Below are 21,394 nucleotides of genomic sequence, written 5' to 3' on the forward strand. Positions count from 1 at the left end.
AGTAATTAATATCCTAGAAAAAGTTCTCTCAAGCAAGTTTATTACTGTGTGGAGGGGTGATCTTACAAACTTTCCCATGTAGGTTTGTGTTCTGACTGTGCTTAGCAATTGCAGGTGAAAAGCTATAAAGACTGAAAAGAAGATAATTTTGGGACAATACGCCTTTTTGTCTGCCATTCAAATCTATTAAATAACCAAGAAAAATAAATGCAAAACCAACCTGACAAACTTCAATGACTTATTAAACTGTGCAGCAATCCTGAATGAAATAGTCATGATTATTAAGATAGTAGGCTGGAAGGATCATGATTTTAATGTTAAGGAGAAAATGTGACACCCTTCCAGGCAGATAAAATTTTGAACCTGCTACCGTTCCCTGGCAGTGATGATTCTGATAAAGGGGAAAATGGCTTGTGTTTGTCTCAATCGTGGTGGTAATTCTCTTGCTTTTCATTTATTCTTCATGTATTTTTGTTGAGGATAAACCCCTTTATCATAAGGGAGACAGGAATATGTTGAAAGGAAGAGAAGAATATGAAAAAATGTGGCAGCGGTTGCATTAATTTTATACTGGGCATGCATGCTGTATCTCTTTTTTCTTTTTTTCTGAGTCTGCCACTACCATGAAAAAAACTTAATTCAAGTGCTAGTTTCAGAAAACTCCTCTTTTTTGTTTAATAAATTATCCCTTAAATTGGTTTAGCTTTGTATAGCCCTTCTAATATTCTTTACAGAAATAGCACGTAGTTATTTCTGGAAATAGATTTCCCCTAGATAAAATCTAGATTAAAAAAAAATCATAGATAAAATCTTTGTGTTTGTCATTGTTATAACTTTTGAATAACAACTTAGTGCTTGCTTTCAAATTCAGAAGTTTGAGGAGGATAGAGTTAAATTAATCTCAGAAATTGCTAGCTGTATGAGTCACTAAATTGGGAACATAAATACTCATAATCTTTGGAAAGAACCTCTCAACATTGTTTTGCTGCATAGTGTCAACTGCAAAACACAATACAGTATGTTTAGCTTAAAAGTAGCTGTATTTGCATTTGAAATAATAGTTTATGAAAAAAATCAGATAACTTTTTGCCCCTTTTTGCTTGTCAAACTGACTAACGGCTAACACTAAGCCTGTAGTAGAAGCTAGTTTATTATACTGCTGTGTTTTGTTTGCTTGCTTAGTTGAAAAGAAATAAAAACTTGGAGAGGGGGAAAAGGGTAGGGAAATGGCCGGTGCTGGAGAATTCTTCTTGCACACTGATAGAGTGGATAGGTTGTTTTGTTTACTGTCTGGTGCTGAAGCCAGATACTTGAAATAGGAACATCTGGATCTTTTAGTCAAGAGAAACAGGTTTGTCTCAGAATGACATATGTAATTATAACATCAGTGACAAAAAATTCCTTGATATCTATTTATGTTGAATATAGTACTTTGTGTTCTTTGTATTCTGGTGTATATTTAATTTTGTGTGTGTACCTTCTGTGTTTTAAACCTTCTGTTTAAAATGTTCTGTTTTAGTCTTTGCTAGTGTTTCATAATGTTAGATTTTTTCCTAATCAGATAAGAGAGATTTAGTTGTGTGTTATTACTAAGACACAGAGTACTGAAACATTAAATTCCCTTTTTTTTTTTTAAATTGATATGGCAATCAACTACCATCTCTGAAAGTGACAACAAAGCTTACAAGCATTCTCTATTTCCCCCTACACTGCTAAAATTTCTGAGTTGAAACCACTAAAAGACGCAAAGCTCCTGATAACTTTGCAGATTGGACAGTGCAGATGAGTCCTTACTCTTCTGTTCTTTATCGCAGTGATGTACAGTGTTACATCATGTGCTGATACGCAGGATAGACTAAACCAGCAGTCTGAATTCTTTCCTAACTCTTACTTTTCACAGCAATAACCAGCTCAGGAGAATCTGTGTTTGTATTTTGGGAATAAAATGTGTGCATGTACCTGCCTGTGGTTTCCCTGATGCTGGTGTCTTACTATATAAACATATTTAAACGGTTCTGAAAGATGTCCGAGTTGTAACCACATCCTCTCTTTGATGCTGGTAAACTTCTCCATGTGCTTTCATGAAGGTGATATGAGATGAATTGTAATGTAATTGGTTGTCTTCCTTTTCTTTTGGCATTTTTTAGGGAAAAGAGCTAAGTCTTGGTAAACTAAAGGACTAGTCCTATTAAGAACAGTGTCTCATAGTAGGCTATATTTCTCCAGCATGGAACACGATTCCATGTCAGTGCTCTGACTTCAGCCTGGCACAAACTTGTATGTATTTATTTATTTATTTAACTGTTGTCTTTTACCTTTTAATCTACTTTGTGCTGAGACTGAATATAAAATTCATGCTATTTCAGAAATAAACATTGTCTTTTATATATGGCTGGATAGACTATCTCACTGTCTATAGCGAGTGTGTGTGTGTGTAGGAGAGGGAGCCAAACGATATTTGCTGTGAGACAGAATCATTATATTATTTTAAAGCTTCTTCTCTATCATCTTGGAGAGTTCTGAGGGAATCACCAAATATGGAGTGAAAAGTGATGTGCAGTGCCTGTGGTTCTCTGAACTACTTCCTCCAAATACCTTTGTACGAACACTTGTGTAAAGTACCTACATAAAACTTATCTGCGCTTCTTAAGAGGACAGAAGGTGACTATTTTTAATGAGATGCCTCAAGGACAGAAATAAAAACCCTTTCAAAAATACGTATTTAAATGGTCCTCCAAAACCTCATTCTTTAGTGCATCAGGTGCATTTTTAAAGACTTTAAGAAGGTAAGTAATGGTATGCCACATGTGTTCACTTACTTGAAATAACCATAGTGTGTGTGAAACAAAGTTTATGGTATGCTAGGCTTGGATTGAAGTGATTATGCAATGTGAAACTCCTCAGCGCTGCCTGCTACTTGGAGTTGTAGTCAGGAGAAATATTCTTTAAGAGCTTCTTGAGTTTTCACTCTGATTTTACTGAAGTGTGCTTCAGTGGTTTGAAGATGTTTGGCAACTGCAGTATCTGAAAACCTCAGAAAAACACTTTGGGTAAAAGATTGTTTCTGCTATTTGTTGTTATGCAGTTAAATAATGAAGTTTGTTTTAAAGTTTAAATCTGCCCTTCAACAAGCTATTTGCCTAAGGCGGTTGCTGGTTAGGAGCAGAGTGCTATCAAGATGTGAGATACTAAGTGCTTGCTAACTTTGTGTGTGGAAATGCGACTGTTCAGAAAACAATACAAGAGTAAATGTGTTTGTTCACTAGAAATTACAGACTTTTGTGCAGCTAGTAAGGAAATGGAAAATCGGCTCTTTAAAATTAAAGATGTTATGATGCATGCTTGCTAATTAGTTATCTATTGTTCAGGTTTTGTGAGCATAAAGACTTCTGCTTGAGAGAATGACCGTGTGTAACACTCCTAATTTTTTTTCTTTGTAGTAGATGCACATTACTATAGTGATGCTACTGCCTTCTTTTTCACTAAAAGGGAATAAGAGTTTCTGCATTGAGGGGTCTTAGGGTTCAGTAAAGCTTTTTTCACAGTTCTCTTATCAACCAAGTATAAGAAGATACTATTTCAACAATGCAAAGCATTTTGGTAAAGGTAAGGAGCTGTGGGAACATGTTTTATCAGAAGATATTGGTTATTTTTACTTTAACTGTAGTGAACAGCTGTTGAATGATACATTATTTTTTAACTGCTGCTACTGTGAATACCTTACTTGTCTAGAGATACAACTAGGGAGTGGAGGGAAAGACAAAAAAAGATTTTTTTTTTTTTAGCCTAAGGATCAAAGTGTATCTACACTTTGTAACACAAGCAAGAAAAGAGTATAGAAAAAAAAAAGGGAGAGAAAATGGGCTTTGTGTAGGGATTCATGATTTTAAAAAGATCGGCTAATACTTCCCCATTCTGCTGGATGTAAATCACAGGCTGGTTTGGGCCCATGGGGTGTTGTGGCTTCAACACTTTTCTTGAACCTTCTCATTTTTTCTGTTCAAATGATCCTAAAGCTGTTCTGTGTTCAGAGGCTTGAGTGCTGTGCTGTATTAGATCCTTTTTTCCTTCTTTATTTTTTGTCCATTTACGGGCAGTTGCAGAACTTCCAGAATTAAATCTAAATATAAATGAATAAAATACACTTAAATATAACACACTTTTCAGTTCTTGAGCTGGTGGCTTATGACTACTAAGCTTTTCTCTGCCTTTATGCGGTGTAAGAATCTACTCTAAGGCAGATGGACTGATACTGCATCAGATAATCAAAGTTAATGATTTTAATGGAAGCATAAAAATGAGTTTCTTTGTGGAAATAACTTAAGAGAATTTTGGGGTGCATGCTTCCTTCTGGGTACTCTAGTATTAAACAATCTATACTCAATCATAGAAAACCAAGTATGCTAAATTTCTGATATCTTTTCAAAACCAGTTTCTTCAAGGCTGTTCCCTCAATAAGATAGTGACAGTAGTGTTAAACATAGCTGCTATAAATAAAGTCTTTGACATTGTTTTCCTATGTTTTTGTTCTGGAATTGCCTTTTGCCCACTTCCTCCTATTACAGCACAGCACGATCTTTAGGACATCACCTAATTAAAGTGCATGTTCCTTATCTGAAACAGTCAAGGTTCAGTGTACAAACAGAGGATAAGGAACAGAATATGTCTGAAGCAGAGTGTCTTAAATTAATATTCATTGACTTGCCTTGGCATCTGGCTTCAAGTTATTAAGAGGAAAGATGATAGATTTATTTTCCTCCTTCAAGTTCCATCATGTATAATGCCTATGCCATAAAATTCAAGTCCAAACAGGAGTTGGATGGTGATATAGAAAGAGGCACCTGTGAATAGCATTTTTTTTTCTGAACATTGTTCCTTTGTTTCTTGACTTGCATTTAATTTTCTAAGATGTTATTATTACTGGAGGCTGATTTCTGGGGATAGTGTTAGTATTCTGGTTGAATAAATCCTGAAACAGTATATTCCAAACAAAATTTCGTTTTGCCAGTTTTGGCTTTAGTTTTTTATGGTTCACTTTGAATATAAACAATATTTTTGGAGAGTATAAACCTTACGATAACTTTTCTTTCTACAGCAGAACAATTCGGTTTTATTTTAGACCTACTGAAGTAGTTTGTTCACTAGAAATGCTTCCACAAAATATTCTTAATGCTTGAAAAAAGATATCCCCTTCTACATCTTAATTTTTTTTTTTTATTTTAAAAATAGTTAGTTATTCTGAAGAAAGTTTAAGAGCAGTCTGTGGCACAACAATGAGCCAAGACAGAATCTACAGACTGAGAATTTTTCATTGACGTGACTTTCAAGTAAAAAAAGTAATGGTGATATATGGTATCCATGGCTTTGGAAAGTGTAGATGGATACCAATTTTCCATTTGTCATTTAGAAACTAAAAAACTTCTGGTATTTTGACAAGGCCATAAAACTTATCAGCAATGTGGGGATCAGCTGTTTAATTACCTGTTGCTCCTGGTAAAGAGTGAAGTAGGGCCTGTGTAGACCTGTTATCAGGAATAGGATGACAAAAGAGTATCCCTGATGATTTTCCAGAAGCTTGTCTGACTCATTGCTGTCCAACCTCTGAAGTGTGAATGAGGAGTGCTGCTGGATGGCAACACTGAACGGACACTTGGTCTCAAAACTTTAACAATCTCCTCCATCTCAAAAGACAGTAAGGAAGGAGGAGTATGATTTGAAAGAAACTGGCTGATAGAGACAAAAGTAATTCAAGTAATTCAAAGCTACGAGTTTATGCTACAGCAGACAGGGATTACATGGGGGGTGTTGCTGGAGCATTGTTCGTTCTTTGGCATGGGTGGAAATTTAGAGGGATGCTTTGCGCTACCTGCTGCCATCTTGAAGTGTGCTCTTGGGTGCTGCTGTGCAGAGGGCAGAAGAGAGCCAGGCAGGCATGGTGGTGTTTCCCGCCCCCCTTTTGTCGGTGGTAGCTGAGGAAGGATGCTTGTCCACCATTGCATCAGCTGACTGTTATGCCTCTCTCCTCCGCACGTGTAAGTGAATAGTGCGTTTGTTTAGTTAGTGGGTGGCTTGGCAGATCTTTCATATTATTGGAAACTGAGCAGTGGAGGCTGCAAGAGCATGACTGTCTGTCTTGAAAGAATATGACTCGTGGTATCCAAAAAGCCTGTTGTCTTATCCAGCATATAGATATCTTTCTGAAGGTGTGGTGGATGAGATCTTGCTATCAGAATGAATAAATGCTGGCCTCTTGATGCCTCCCTTCTATGTTACAGAAAACAACAGAAGCAGATTTTTTTAAGATCCTGAGATTGTTGAGGGGAAGGAGTACAATGTGTTACTGACACTTTCAGATATTAGACTGGGAATGTGAGGGAGCTGAGAAGTTTGACAAGGTGTATTCCTCTCGTGGTTTTCTTTGCGGAATACGTGAGAACATAAATTGAGTTCATGCCGTATTTCATGTATTTTCTGTTAGATATATGTCAACCTTTATCATCAATTGTTCATAGAAAAATTCATAATGCAGTAACTTTTATCACTTATTCTATCCCCTGCTTTTACTCTAGTTTCAGAGTGGAAGTCTCAATGCAGAGATGTATATGGAGTGTTTGCTTAGATGTTTCCAAGGGTGTGGAGGGAGTGCTGAAAACATTTTTTTTTTTTCTTTTTCTTCCCCCCAGTCATACATTGAACACTTCTACTGCTGTAGTACTAGTTCACAAGTGAACAGTGGAAGTTGTTTGGTTGTTTTGTTTGTTTGTTTGTTTTTTTCTGGAATGGCAACCTTGTGGTTTTGTAATTTGAATCTTTCAACTTCCAACTTTGAGAATTAATGGACTGCTTTTAACCTTCCTTTGAACCTTTGATCTTACTAGTACAAGTGACTGTAAGAGGAGGTAAAACTCTTGTTGGCATAACTTGCATGATCATTGAAGCATCTGGGCTTTCCCAATGTAGAGTAGAAATTCATTACCAAAAGAAAAGTTTTCATTTGCCCTGCCACAAAATTGCTTCCTGAAAGAGAGGAACTTTCCAGAAGATGTTTAAGTATGGACTCTTGCATTGTTGCTTCAAAATACACTTAAGAACAACTCCCCTCTTGCTGCACTATTCTAGACTAGAGAGGCAAGTAATAATTTAACTTTCAACATCTGCTGCTGCTGAGCCACTTCTAGAAGTACTAGTTTTTTGGGTGGGTGTGGTTTTTGTGGTTTTTTTTTTTGTTTTGGTTTGGTTTGGTTTTTTACTTTTGTGTTTTTTTTTTTTTTTTTTTCAAAGTGATCCAACTTAAGAATCAGGAGTAAATTTGAGGTCAGGCACTGATCCAAAAAGAGATCAGATGGCTAACAGTCTCTATTCCTGCCCTTACAGAGGTGAGGCTTTTGTTGTTCTCCCTTTCAGAATAGTTTTCTGGATCTTTAAAACAAGATTTCAGGAAACACATTTGTTCAGAAACAGACTGTGCAGAATTTTTATTCCTTTCTATTACAAGGGATGTAAAAAAAAAAATGCAAAATTAAGGACCTGTTCTTGTAAGTCTTTTCTGTTTTCTCTGGAATGGCGGTGTTGCATGCTCTATTCACAGCAAAGCGCAGGCAAAAAGAAGACATTAATTCCAGTCAGGACCAAATTTTGATTGTTGATTTTGAGACTTCTGTCTGATAAACATGCTTGCTTGGGCTGTTTATCTGCTCCTGCATGGACAGAATTTTGAAACGAAGACCAGCATTCTGTTCAAAGTACTTGTTTTGTGAAGATTGGCCTAATTTGCCTGCCACTGATGGGACACATGCATTGTGCTCAACTTTTCATGCTGTCCATGACTGTCAATGTCAGATTTTGACCCAGGTTTCACACAGGTTAAACCAGCTTTTTCTTTATATCTTCTTGCAAAAAGCAAGGTATTATTACCTTGACAAACACAGTCTATTTTCTGGTTATGTTCTACTAGATATTAATTAATATACAGTTGAACCTGTTCTCCATTAATCAGTTAGGTCTTTGTGCTGATCATAATAGAAACCAGGTGTCAAATCAAGTCAAATAAGATGACTTTGATGGCTAAAAATATTTTTTTCCTCTCTTTCTTTTAAAAGATGGGGAAAAAAAAGAGAAACTCTAGGTGTAAGAAGTTCCATGTTAACATTGTGGATCCTGTTACCAAAAAATAATAGTGTTTCATGGTGAAATTAACTTGCGTGATCTAGAGACTTCATTTGTTCTTACCGTGCAAGTCATTTACTTGAAGCACCGTTGGCCATATAGACCTTCTGGAAGCGTTGTAACTTGGGAATTACTATTGCCAGCATTTGAATATTTCTGTGCTGTTTTTGAGAGTGACTTCAGCCATGAATGAATTGTTACTTTCTGCAAATCAGCAAAGTATAATCTTAAGTTATTAAAACATGGATCTTAAGTTATTAAAATATGCTAAAAAGCTTCTGTAAATCTTTACATATCAGAAATTGAAATTTTCTCCCCAATGTTGTGTGGATCATTCCATAGCAACACTAGCTGTGACTGCTGCTCTGAATTAACATAACTGACACTATGCATAGCCCTGGATACAGGCTTGCTGACATCAACTCTTTTGGCATGTATTCAGAAAAGTAAACAAAAGACAATCAGTGTTGAGTTTGGCATAACTAACAAGTCCACAAAACTGCCAAATCCTTCTCAATGTATTCATCCAATTAATCCCATTGATTTAGGACATTTACTTAAGTGAGTAAAACATACTGTATTTGGTCTTAAAAGTTCTTGTCTTAAAGTTTTCATTTTCTAGTGAATTAATAAACACAGTCTTCACTTATATTGCATTTTTCATGTTTTTTGATGTTGTTGTTCCTTTGTAGAAAAAAAATGAATTCTGAAAGCTCAGCACTTACCATGAGTAGCCCTGCTGTAATAAACCAATGTGTCAGAGGAGGAATGGAAGAAGAAAAAGTTTGGTAAGCTTTACTTCTAATTTTCTAAGAGGTTAGTAGACAGCAATATTGGCAGATGTAGTTTTAAAATTAAGTAAAAGAACTTTGTTATAAATGTTTGCATTAATTTTGCATAGTTTTTTATTTTGGTTTTGAGTTTTTAGCAGATGACCATGGACAGGGTGTCATGGGGGATGGGCAATGGAAAAACTCCTGTTCACTTCAACAGTGCACCAGTTGTACTCGTGGAATCTTTCACGTATGGCAAATGTCTTAATCTCCCAATGCTGTTGCTATGCTTGTGCGATGCTATTACTAGTACCCTTCAGTACTGTGCAGGCTTGCGGTCTCCTGAGATTCGTGCCCTGGGAGACATTGCAAAATCAGTAGTTTCTACTTTTTATTAAAAAAAAAATTATTCTGTACTGGAGAAAAAAAAATATTACGCTGTTCAATGGTAGATGTGGACAAATGCTTACACTTTAGGACAATTTTTTTGTGAAAACTGCCACTGACCATGCAATTTTTAGCACCTTTCTTGGTGTTTTCATGAAGGAAACAGGGTGTTGAGAAGGCATTGAGACTATTTCAGCTGTGTTAATGAGAGCCTTTTATTGAGAGCCTGCTGATTTTTACTTGCTGTTGTACACTAGGGTTTAGTGAGTTTTGTTTATTTACCATGTAGAAAACAACCAAATAAACTCATGACAGGAAGCATGGTACCCATATGGACAAAAAGCTAACTTAATTGTTCTTGTAGTCTGAGAAATACTCTTGAAAAGCTAAAGAATTAAAGAAATATTAGCAAATGAATATTATATTTCCTGCTGGATGCTTATCAGGAAGTCACGAAGAATCTTTTGTTTTGTTTTGTTTTGTTTTTATGTAGGATTAAATTAAAAGCATCATAGTACCTGGAAAGTAATTTCTTTTTTAAATGTTTCCCACTATTATACTACTATTCCTGGAACATCCTTAAAGCTAGAAACAAAATCTTTGGATGAAGGGGTGGGATGAGGAAGACTTACGAGCTTCCCTTCTGACTCCCAAATCTAATGAGGGGTGGGGAATTGTCACATACTGTTCCTTTGTTTGATATCTTTTATTGTTTTTGTCCTACTTGTGGTATTGAGCAATATAATTTCATTTTCTGCATGGCATTTCTTTGTAATGCTTCATGGCAATTCTTGGTAATATTGACTAAAATAGCAGAAGAGTACAATTTATGTTATCAAGTATTAGAGTATCATGAATAAATGGTATGATTTATTACAAATGTGTAATTGACCTTAGGGAAAGTGGTGGAAAATAGCGGAATTTACTTGTCTACTAGTCTTTGATTTGCCTTTGGTCATGTCTGTCCTGCCCCCCTCCCTCCCCCAAATTCTTGTCTATATTGTTTGTGCATGCTAATCTATAATTTCTTTGACGTACATTCAGTCATACTTGCTAATATTTTTAATCATTGCCTTCCTGCAATTTTTCAATAAATTAGTCGGAGGTTAGAGCAGAAATTATTCTCTTCTTCAGGAATTAAATACATCTTTTTATTTAATATCCTAGGATGCTTAGGAGTTCTAATTAGGAGATAAAACAGATTCCTTTTTTCAGACGTTGCAAAATTACCTTGGGATTTGAGGTTAAATAAATATCCATAATTCCAAATGCTCATCTGCAGGAGCAGACATACTCTCAAAGTCCCTCCCTTTATGTCTGTCGGTGCTAAACCAAGTTATTCAGCGTGTCACTGAGATGTAGAGAATTGTTTCACATTATAGGATTAGTTTAATGCAATTTACATGGCACTTGGAAATAAAGATTTCTATAACCATTAGAGTATTTACACTGACTGGTTGTATAGTCACCATTGTATATGGGGATGTGTGCTTGATAAATATTTTCAATCAGTAAGATAAATGTGAAATGAAAAATTTAAATTAGGACTTCACCTTGCAGACTTTGTTGGCTATGAGTAAGTATGTGAAGCTGATGAGAGTGCTAATCAGGGGCAGCAGAGACTTGGACTGACTTGTCTTGATGCTGGAGTGTTTATTACTGAAAGATAAATCGATGAACACTTCAGTGGTTAAGAATATATTGAGATTTAACTGTTCTGTGGGCAGAGAATAATATATGCTGTCATAGGTTTTGTGATATCCTTTTATATTTAAGTACCATGTATTAGGTTATAGAAGTGTTACAAAGAGCCAGGTTACCTCTTGGGGGGGGTGTCTGTGGAGTCTGTGCTGAATTACAAGGAGCAAAAAATATTTAACCCAACTTTAGGTGTGCTTTGTATTTTGTTAAATGTGTTTCAACCTATATATCAACCAACAATATCACTTTTACTTTTGCTAGCTTCTTATTTTGTAAACCAAAATCCTGTTTGCAATCTGTGGAATTTTAGTTGGGTTTTTGATTTGAGAAGCTGAATAGCAGTCTGATGCATGTCTGGTATAATGAATGCAAGATGTGGCGACTTGAGTTCTTTACTGTCTGTGACTCAGCTATTACTCAGTGGGTGCAGTAAATACAATGGTGAAAACTTCATTTAGATCTATGTGGAATATACTTGAATTTTTCTAAAATCTTTTTTTTTTCTTGGTATCGTGGGGTTTTGTGAGTACTAGAGCTGAATAAACAATATTTTTCTCAGCCTAATGAAGTGCAATGTTGCACTGCATTACTGCATCGTGCATTTATTATTGTTTTTTCATTGTCTGATTCTTGAAACATTTACGTTCTGATGGGTTCTCAGTTGGTTTATTTTCATGAAAGTGTGACTATTAGTAAGGACTGGTGTTAGTCATAGAAAGATTAGGAATGTATACTATTAAAAGTGTGCAGTAACAGTGTAAATTATTCAATCGAGTCAAAAGTCTCCACAGAGCAAAAGCCCTGAGCAAGGCCTTATCTAGCATTTAAACATCACTTATGATGCATCTGAAAGGCTTTGATACTGTGTAAGGCCTTATATTCAGGCCCTCTAAAAACAGAGGGAAGAGTAAATAATTGACTCGTCATGATTTTCACTCACAGCCAAAGGACGAAGTTCTTAATTTTTTTCCTTGAATAAATTACTAAAATGTGAACAATAGGTAGATACACTTAATATCAAGGACATTAATATCATAAACAAACTTGTAGTGGATTTATCCACATAACCTTAGTATATTGTGAAGTTTTCTCAAGTGCTGTAACTAAACTTGCATGCATTGTATGAAAGTGGTATACTTTGCTCAGTAAAAGCATGGTGCATTTGTTCAGATAAGTGTAAATGGTTTTGTCTTGTCCCATTCCTTAAAGTTGGAATCTCTTATTTATTTATACTTCGTTTATAAATCGTAAGTGATGTTTTAATGACTGCCAGTGAGTATTTTATTCTTATAAATTACCTTCTCATGGTATCCTGTTATAAATAAAGCTGCCATAAATACTTTTGCCATGATATATTTTTATATTGGGGATAGATCAGAGGATAAATTATAAAACGGAAATAAATAATAGTTCACTAAATTACTTTCTCCCCTTTTATAGAAGATGACTATGTAACTTTATAGAGGACACAGTGTACTTACAGTACTAATGAGCTAGAATTTTGAAGTTCATGGAAAGGAGTGCAAGAGAGAAAAACTCTTAATTTCAATCTCCCAAAAATGCTAAAGAGTATTGGGAATTCTATGGTTTAACTACTTTACTGACTATGAAGAGGACATCTGAAACCTCATCTGCTTTCTTTCTCTAGGGCTAATACCACAACAGAATATAATCTGATAAGATAAGAAAAAGCTTCTGAAAAAAACCAACCAAAAATACAAGAAATTTAGTTACTATTGGAAGTTTGAATTTCAGAGCTATCTGCTCTGTTCCGAGTTACGTTGTATAGCCATTTACAAATTTTGTCATTCCATTTCATCAGTGTTTTGTATCTGCGTAGTTTGGTATCTCTACAAGATAAAGTTAATTGAATTCTCAAACTTGCAATGCTTCACTTAACCTTCTATTGCTTTTTTCCCCCCCAACATATGTAATCAAGATTACAGCAGCAAAAAAATGCTAGTACTAGCGTGACTGCTGTAAATGTCTGATAACTAGAGGGCACCACAGCAGAGTTCATGTGTGAACCAAATTAAGCTGTTCTTGATAAGCAGGAATACTGAGAAATTTAGCTGATACTAATTGATGTTATGACCATTCACTATCTGAGCTAGTATTGAACAAATAAAGGCTTGAGAGCCTTGAAATTCTAGAAGCTACCGATTTGGCAGATTCTCAGTTTCTTAATGCTGAAAATTGCAAGAAAGGAACTAAAGATAAGGGAGCAAGTGGGAACCCTGTCAATTCATCTACGCTTACTATGAAAGTGGCTGGCTGGCATGTTGTTTTTCAAAACAAATGTGCAGGGGAATTGGAAATTCTCCAGTTTTTGCTATTGTGTGTGGATTTATAACGTGCTTCCTCTAGGCTGGATGAAATCTTGGTAGTCACTTCTTTATCTTTTTATATAGGATTAAGTCAGGAAGTATTTCAGCTTTTTAAAACTAATAATTGGAATTTGGGGTTCTGGATCTCTTCCGTGACCAAGTTTGTGGTGCCTTGGCTTTCCATTTCTGTCTCCAAATACTCTGCCGTGTTGCTTACTGAGTATGCAATGCTCTCCTATTTCTATGAGAGTCACTTTTTAGAGCAAATCTCTCTGAAAACTGCCTCTGTCATGAGGCTCTGAAGAAAGAAATCTATAAATTTTAAAACTAACCGAACAAACATTGTTATATGTGGACACCAGCGCATTCTGACTGTCTTTGTATTTATGACTTGACTTAAACTGAGTTTGGGGACAGAAACATCTTTACATCTTTTTTGTTTGTTCTTTGTTTTCCGCTGTAACAGCTAGGTTGTTTTTGTTTCAGCTTTCCTTTCCAATCTGAGATGGAAGTATTTTTGTAATCTATAAAGGCACGTGGGTACTGGTGCTAACCTTGGCTGAGAGAGCAGTGGTGTGCAAATAACAATGTTAAGTATCTTATGGGAAAACTTTTTAATTTGGAATCTCTGCCTTTTTTTAAGAGTTATGTGTTTCATCAGGGGCTGGAATTACAGTCATGTTTCTGCACTAAACTTTAATAGAAGAATAACTTGCTTTCTGATAAATTTACTGTAAAGAAATCAACAGTTTGTAACTAGTACTTTTGGTGACTTTTTGGGGAAGGGGAGCTATTGAAACTCCAGTCTGTATAGCGAGAAGGAAGACAAATTTAGATACTGAACTTAGGTATTACAAAAATTAATTGCAAAACCAGCTCCATAATTGCATACATTGAAAGAGAAAAGCTTACTGTCATATCTTAGTGTGAACGTATCTAGGGTCCAGAGAGATTGTTAGGATCTTACTCCTAACATTGGCTGGTGTGATGCATGGCACTGCTGCTTGTCAGGCAGCTGTGGCTGTGCAGCCCTTCTGATGAGGTTGGGTCTGCCCTACGTATGGCTGTCCTTATGCCTGAAACACAATCGCTGCAGGAAGAAGCCTCAACGTTTTCTCACAAAGTTGGAAGAGCCTACTTTTCTTGCCCATTATCGACATAATAGTCCTTCCAGCTCAGCATTGTCTCTATGAGGGCTAGATACCATTAGAACACATTGCACTCCTCCTATTTAAAGGGATATTCTGGAAAAAGGACACAGAGAGGTAAAAATGACCATCTTTCATGGGACTGTCCTCGGGATTCTAGAAACTTACCCTCTAAATTCAATGTGGTTGAGATTTTGAGGCAGGAAGGAAAGAAGTGCAATATGGAAACTCAGAGATTCAGGGATATATGGACTACCTACTTGCTCTTGCACGTCTGGCTTCTGCAATTCTTAAAACTAGACCAGCTCTAAATGGAGGAATGTTGAATGCAGCAGTGAGTTTATGGTTTGTTCCCAAGCATATATTATCTGTATAATCAAATATTCATTCCTTTAGTCAAGTATGTGCTGTTACCTCTGATATGAAAACCATAAATATTTGCCAGAAATGAATGTTAAGGAGTAAAAAATTGTGTACCATACTGTGTTCCAGAAACAGAAGTACTTTGGGTGTTTTCCACTTCCTTTTTAAATGGTCCAAGTTAATAATAACTTCTCCTGAGTTTTCTATTTAAAAAGTAAAAAACAAAACAAAACAAAACAATGGTCTTCTGTCTCTGATTTTGAGTAGGTCACCCAAGACTATACCAAGGATTTTTTTTTTCTCTTTTCTTCTTCCAGTAGTTTTTTAAAGTCTTGTGGTTATTCAGAATGTGGCTTCTATATATGAAAACATGGTACTTGCTGTATTTGAGCATTAGAATGAGATTTTGAAATCTTTTTTCAGTCACTAATGCCTGTCAGAAGATTGAGAAAAACACCCATCAGTAAGAAGCAAATTAGTAATTTTAACCAAAACTTTGATTCTCCACCTTGACATTCCAAACCTTATTAAAATTACTTTCATGGATCCCAGTTCCTTATGCTTTTTTTAATTTTGAATTTTTGATCCGAGTAATTAGTAATGATTTGCTAACCTAGTGATAATTACCCAGAAAAGCTTGTGTAAGTTAAAATGCAACTTTTTGTCAGCAAAAAAAATTTTTTTTTCTTGATATAGTAAGATGAAGACAGTAGAACTCTTCCTGGTTTTGGGCTTTTTACAGAGTTCATGGTTTAAAGTCGCCACTGAAGCCTCACACATTGTTTGGTGCTTGGCTGTTCCTTTCCCTAGGCAAGGGATGTGGTATACTGTGGAATATAATTAGGAGCAAAGTTGTTAATTTTACACTTGTTTTCTTTTTTTTTTTTTTTAATATCACAACCTTAGAAATGGGAAATAGAACATTGTAAACAGACACAGGAAATAATTAATTGAAACATACCAGATTTTTTTTTTAAACCAGGAAAACATTCAAAAGTGAGGCTTCACAATAATCTGGCTTTTGCAGAACTTTAGCCTCTCAGTTGCCTGTTCCTATTTTCACCATTAATTGCTACCACCTCTGTTGTGCCAATACTGTATTGATCCATTCTGTGAATTAGATTAAAATTATGTTGGTTAAAAATAGCTTTCCCAAAAGGAGATTAATTTTTATTTCAGTAATTTTATGTGTAGCACAGCCCTACAAATAGTTGTTTGGTACAACTCAGACGGTGAAAAACTGCAGTAAGTACGGGGCAGAACACAGTGACCAAGGAAGAGGGGAGTCACAGGGTTTGACTACTTTACTAGGACTTTGCCAAAACTAGTGGTTTTTATCCCAAAATGGTAAAATAGTTATAAACTATATAAGGAAAAGTAATCTCAAATAAATTGACCATATTTCATACTTATCTTCTTTAGATAATTAATAATTATTTAAAAACATTAGCTTTATGAATAAAAATTTCTTTTTTATCTTTATTTTTGGTGCTGTTTCATAACCAGCTGCAGGATCCAGTATGCTTGTTTTCTAGGGTTTGTAAGAGCTTCATAGGTGAACATTACTATTTTAAATGACTGGAAAAAGATTTCTGGCTTAAAAAATATACATGCAGTATGTAGCTGTCTGATTAAAGGAAGAAGGTAGGCTCATGTAGTGAGAGTATTGACTTAAGTGGAGCAATATGAAGCTATAAGAATGTATAGAGCCAGCCCAAGAATGATACAGGCCTACTTTAAAGACTTTTTTTTACAATCAAATCCCTGTTGTCAGTTCTTAAGTATTGTATACAGTATGTCACGAAAAAAAGTTGATATAGTGAAGATACCCAGTTTGTTTAATATTATGAACACCGTGCAGTTCTGTTGACTTTACTGGGGACTAATTCACTGTAAAATTAACTTGTGAGTAAATTATTACAAGACTGAACCTTAAAAGCTTTTCCACTGAAAAAATTACTTATGTGCTGAAGGCACTAACTAATTTTGTTAGCCTGCTTCTAATAGTGCGTTTTCTTTAGGAGGCTGGCCTTTTTTATGTCACAGATGATAGAAAAAAAAAGAAACAAGCAAGCAAGGGGGAAAGAAATAAAAATACTGGGTGGCAAGAAGTCAAGAAATGCAGGTTAGCATTTGAAACAAGCAGGGTGGAAGGTGGGGAAGGGAAGGTAGATGGAGGAGGGAAAGCCTCAGGCTGCCCTAGATGTTTGTTAGCTGCACTCTCACGCTTTCCAGAAAATGTATTATGTGCCCGTACATATTTATGTAGCATTTCTATTGCAATGCAGTCCATTCAATCCATAGTGGTTGGGCTTACTGCGGCTGAGCTTTGATCTCAGTTGTGAAGCGCTTTCTCACTTTTGTAATTCTAGGTTCTTAACAGCTGTTGCTGAGCTAAACCTATTTTTAGTCATTCACTTATTTAGGACCCACCAGGCTTACAATCACACAGCTAGCTTTGCTTTTAATGTGATTTTATTTAGTAAGGAAAATTGGTTCTACAGTGAAGTTCTGCCGAGTGGTTAGATATCAGATCACTCCCTGAACACATGGGTTATGTTAATGTCTGTTGATTATTGTTTTATCTGAGCTTTAAAATTTGGAAACTCTTTGGTATAGCAGTAAAAGTAGTTACTCTGGGGTATTCTGCAAACTGTATTTGAAGCTTTTTTTTTTAAAAATTCATCTGCTATTTAAAAACCAAATAGAAATAAAAGGGTCAACTGAGATTAAAAAGATGCTTGACCTGACATGCCCATGACTGCAATGTGAGTAAAAGTAAGATAGGAAAGCAGTGGTGAGCAGCTGAAAAAATTGCATTTTCATGATGAGGTAGTATGTAGATAGCACATGGTAGATACTTACCTTAATGCATGTGGTTTTAATTACACAATCCTTCTTCCTTAATGAGGATCAGAATAGGGTAGCTAAATTGCTGCATACTGTAGCTCAAAGACAGACAAGTGCTCAAGCTGACTCTTAACTTGTGTGGGAAGTAAGGTTTTGTGACATAAATTATCATAATTCTGTGGCAGCTTTTGCCAGCTGCTAACTGGTGAAGGAAGAATTATGTGTCTGGAATTAGACTGAGAAGAGAAACAAGTTTAACAACTTTCCCTGTTTCTCCTATATCCTTGTTCAATCAGTAGAAATGAGTCATCCTGAAGAACTGAATTAAAATGGCTCTAGTCAAGTGCAGTTTAACTGCAGATGTTTGTGATTACAAAAGGCACATACATGTTTAGAGAATACAAAGTTGCAGTGTTTGCAAAAAGGAAGTCCCATAAATTGCAGATTAACACTTTAGATAGCTAGATAAAATTAATCTTATTTGCAAGAGGCCTCAAATTAGTTGTTTCTTAGTAATGCCTTATTGCAAAGACAGGAAACACGCTACGCGGAAAGCTGAAGAATATTCAGGATAGTTAGCATAACCTAACAATTGTGACAGACTATTTTAATAAAGTTGATAAATATTTACAACATAGATTTTTAAAAAAAATCACTTCTATGTTACCTAACTTTCCTAGTTTATTTAATGTACTTCTCTGCCCATAAAAGGAGTAGTAGAATTGAAAATTGTTACGAAGGAATCATTTGCATTGGGACTTGCAGCCTGAGAGCCAGTCCCTTAAAGGAAGTGGATGAAGATCCAGGAGAGCGACGCAGAAGGTGGAGAGGATGACTCATATCAGCTTCTGTAGCACACCCAGAAACAGTGAGAGATGAGAATGTGCTGAAATGGTTAGAGTAAGAGCAGTCGCCAACTGCTGACTTAAGTCTCATGCACACATGAAATGGGCTTTGTAACTGAAGAAAATGTGCCCCAGAGGCAAATACAAGTTTAAACGTATGTTTAATCATCATGTCTTACAAAACTTGGTATGGATTGCATTTCCTCATCCTGGATGGGATCAAAAAAAATCTTGATTTCTGCCTTAAGAAATAAAGAAAAGCATTCCGCTTGCATGCTGGCTTGAATCTGAATCCCACAAGATGGCAGGCTTGATCCGAAATTGAGTTTTCTCAGCCCGGCAGAAGGAACAAGCTGCTCTCGGTGTTAAACTCACTGGTGTCCCTCTGGTTTCTGGTTGGTCTCCTTCCCCCTTCCCACCCCGCCCTTTGCTTTATTCTGGGACTGCATAACGAGATATAAGCAGAAGTGAGAATTATTGATTGCTTGTTTCAAAAGCCATTTTACTGGGCTAAGGCTGCTGCTTGTAGGTAATACTTAGTGGTTGGTGGTTTTTTTTTTGCAGGGGCTTTATTTCTTCTTTTTTGGTGGAGGAAGATCACTTCCTGGATTCGTAGATAAGGCTGTCATCTGCATTTTGTACATGTGATTATATTGTCTCTAGGTCATACTTGAAATAATTTCTATTGGTATTACATCTCTTGAGACATTTGCTACATGCTTTTATATGACTATTGTACTCTACCTGCTTTTTCACTGTTATGTATCTGTCTTTTTGTTATAGTTGTTAGCCTATGGAGTTAGAACAAACATTTCTGAAATACCTAATTGGTTCCAATTCAGTGTCAAGAAGTTTTTATCTAAGTAAAAGGTAACACCATCTTTAGGCTGCCCTCAATGGTATTATGTTTATAAATGTGTATTAGTGAACAGGTTAGTGAATGGCTTTTATACTCTGCTGTACAAGTAAATGGAATGTTCACAAAAAGCGTATAGAGAAAGTGAAATATATTTAGTTTTTAAAGAGCTGAAGGATGTTTAAAAACTAATTTTTAGTTATTTTGATGTAGGAAAGGAGTATAAAAATCTATCAGTCCACCTGTCATTAAAAGTGTCTTCTTCCTTTCTTCCTGATGGGGTGAAATCTAGAAAAGATATTTAATAAAAATGAATGTAACTTTGGACTTTCTATGGCAGTCACTCTTTTGGCTGGAACAGGAATTACGGGAACTGAGAAGCTGAATCTGTGAAGCTTTAGATAAAGAACGAGGGTTCTTCATTTTGGCATGTTAAGATTTTTTTTTTTTTTTAAATTTTCTTTCTTTTTCCTCCTCCGTGGGTGAAAGAAGTGCATGCTGACAGAGTGATAAATAACAGGCATGGTGATTAGGCTTGGACCACCAATGTAAATAACTACTACACTGTGGAAGGAGGCCTCAGCATCCCTAACTCATGTTTTGGTCATTTGCAAGTTGAAGTTATGATTATAGTGGATGAGAACTTATCCTCCAGTGCAATCTTGCAAACATAGAATAAATGAATTTGCATAGTTTAGAACAAAGATTAAATTTGTCATCCGTCTTAGTTGTTTTTTCATGCTGTAGAGCCTCATTTTCTCATTCAGATATACTGCATCTTGTTGCATTTTCTTTTCCTTCTCTATTACTTTATGAAAAAAACACAAAAACTGCAGAAATAGTAAAAATTTCTATTTGAAAAATATGAAGCATGTTAACAAGCAAAGGAAAAGAAAATATTTCCTTCCCTCCTTCATAGTCTATTCCAATAATGGTAAAAATAACTTGTGGCAATAGCAAATTAACAGCTAAGAGAATTGTAATGTTTTTAGGTTGTCTTGATTCTCTTAATTTCCATTTCTCTACCGAAAATGTTTAACTCTGGCTAAATTAGATATACAATGATGTGATACTTGAATCATAAACGATAAGCATCTAATATATACAGAAAAACTTACATGTTGTAGTAGAAGAGCTTTTAACTGTCTGAGTCAGTGGGTTACTCATTATCAATATCCCCAAAAATCATCCTCCAAACCCCACCATTAGAGCTGCTTTAGCACATCACCATATTTGATGCACATACTATGCCTTTTTAGGAAAAATGCTATTTAAAGATTTCTCTCAGATGGGTTTGATCTTTAAATACTGTGTATAGTATTAAGACATGTGAGCAAGTAAGTCTTTTGAGCAAGCTAACAGAGGAACAAGGCAAGGTTTTCCTGTTTCTGTTTAGAGGGGCTATAGGATATGACATTAAACAGATGATACTGATAGTACTTATGGAAGATTTCATCAAATACATGTGAAGTTGTCTGGTCTTTCCGGAATATGCCTCTATTGCTAATCACCCCTATATCCATTAACTGCTATCAATACTTCAGGAACAATTAGCCCTCCAGGGACCCTTACTCATTGTGGGCAGTTGCTTACTGCAGTTAAGTCTGCCAGTGTGTTTCAAAACACACCATTTCTGTGATAATTAAAATTTTCCAGGCCTTTGTAGCAATTATGTATCCTACAGGCTTCATTGTAGCTTTATTAGCACTATCCACTTTTTGACCATGGAGATTTTCTGTTGCTGCTTTAACTGGGGTGGAAAAATTTGTCCACAAAGGCAAAAGTTGATATTTGATTTAAATCTAGTTGCCACAATCTCTTCAGTTGCATGGTGGGTTTTTGTTTTGGTTTTGTTTTTTATTATCTGTACCTAGGAATCGGTTTAATACTTTTTGGTTTTGTTTTTGAGCAATATTTGGCTGATGAGCTCTAACAAAATCTTTTCTGGTCAGTTAACATGGGTTTACATTCCTCCCTC

The 21,394-nt window shown here is 35.7% G+C and overlaps 1 protein-coding gene across 1 annotated transcript in view; it reads left to right on the plus strand.

Annotated features, from left to right (window-relative positions):
* Window positions 1-21,394, plus strand: part of ARHGEF3 (Rho guanine nucleotide exchange factor 3) — a 140,438-nt gene that overhangs the window by 5,311 nt on the left and 113,733 nt on the right. The window contains exon 2 of the mRNA XM_075159067.1: window positions 8,859-8,954. Coding sequence (XP_075015168.1) covers window positions 8,859-8,954 — 96 coding nt within the window. The remainder of the gene's footprint in view (window positions 1-8,858; window positions 8,955-21,394) is intronic.

This window comes from Calonectris borealis, chromosome 10, assembly GCF_964195595.1.
Source record: "Calonectris borealis chromosome 10, bCalBor7.hap1.2, whole genome shotgun sequence".
Taxonomy (NCBI): Eukaryota; Metazoa; Chordata; class Aves; order Procellariiformes; family Procellariidae; genus Calonectris; species Calonectris borealis.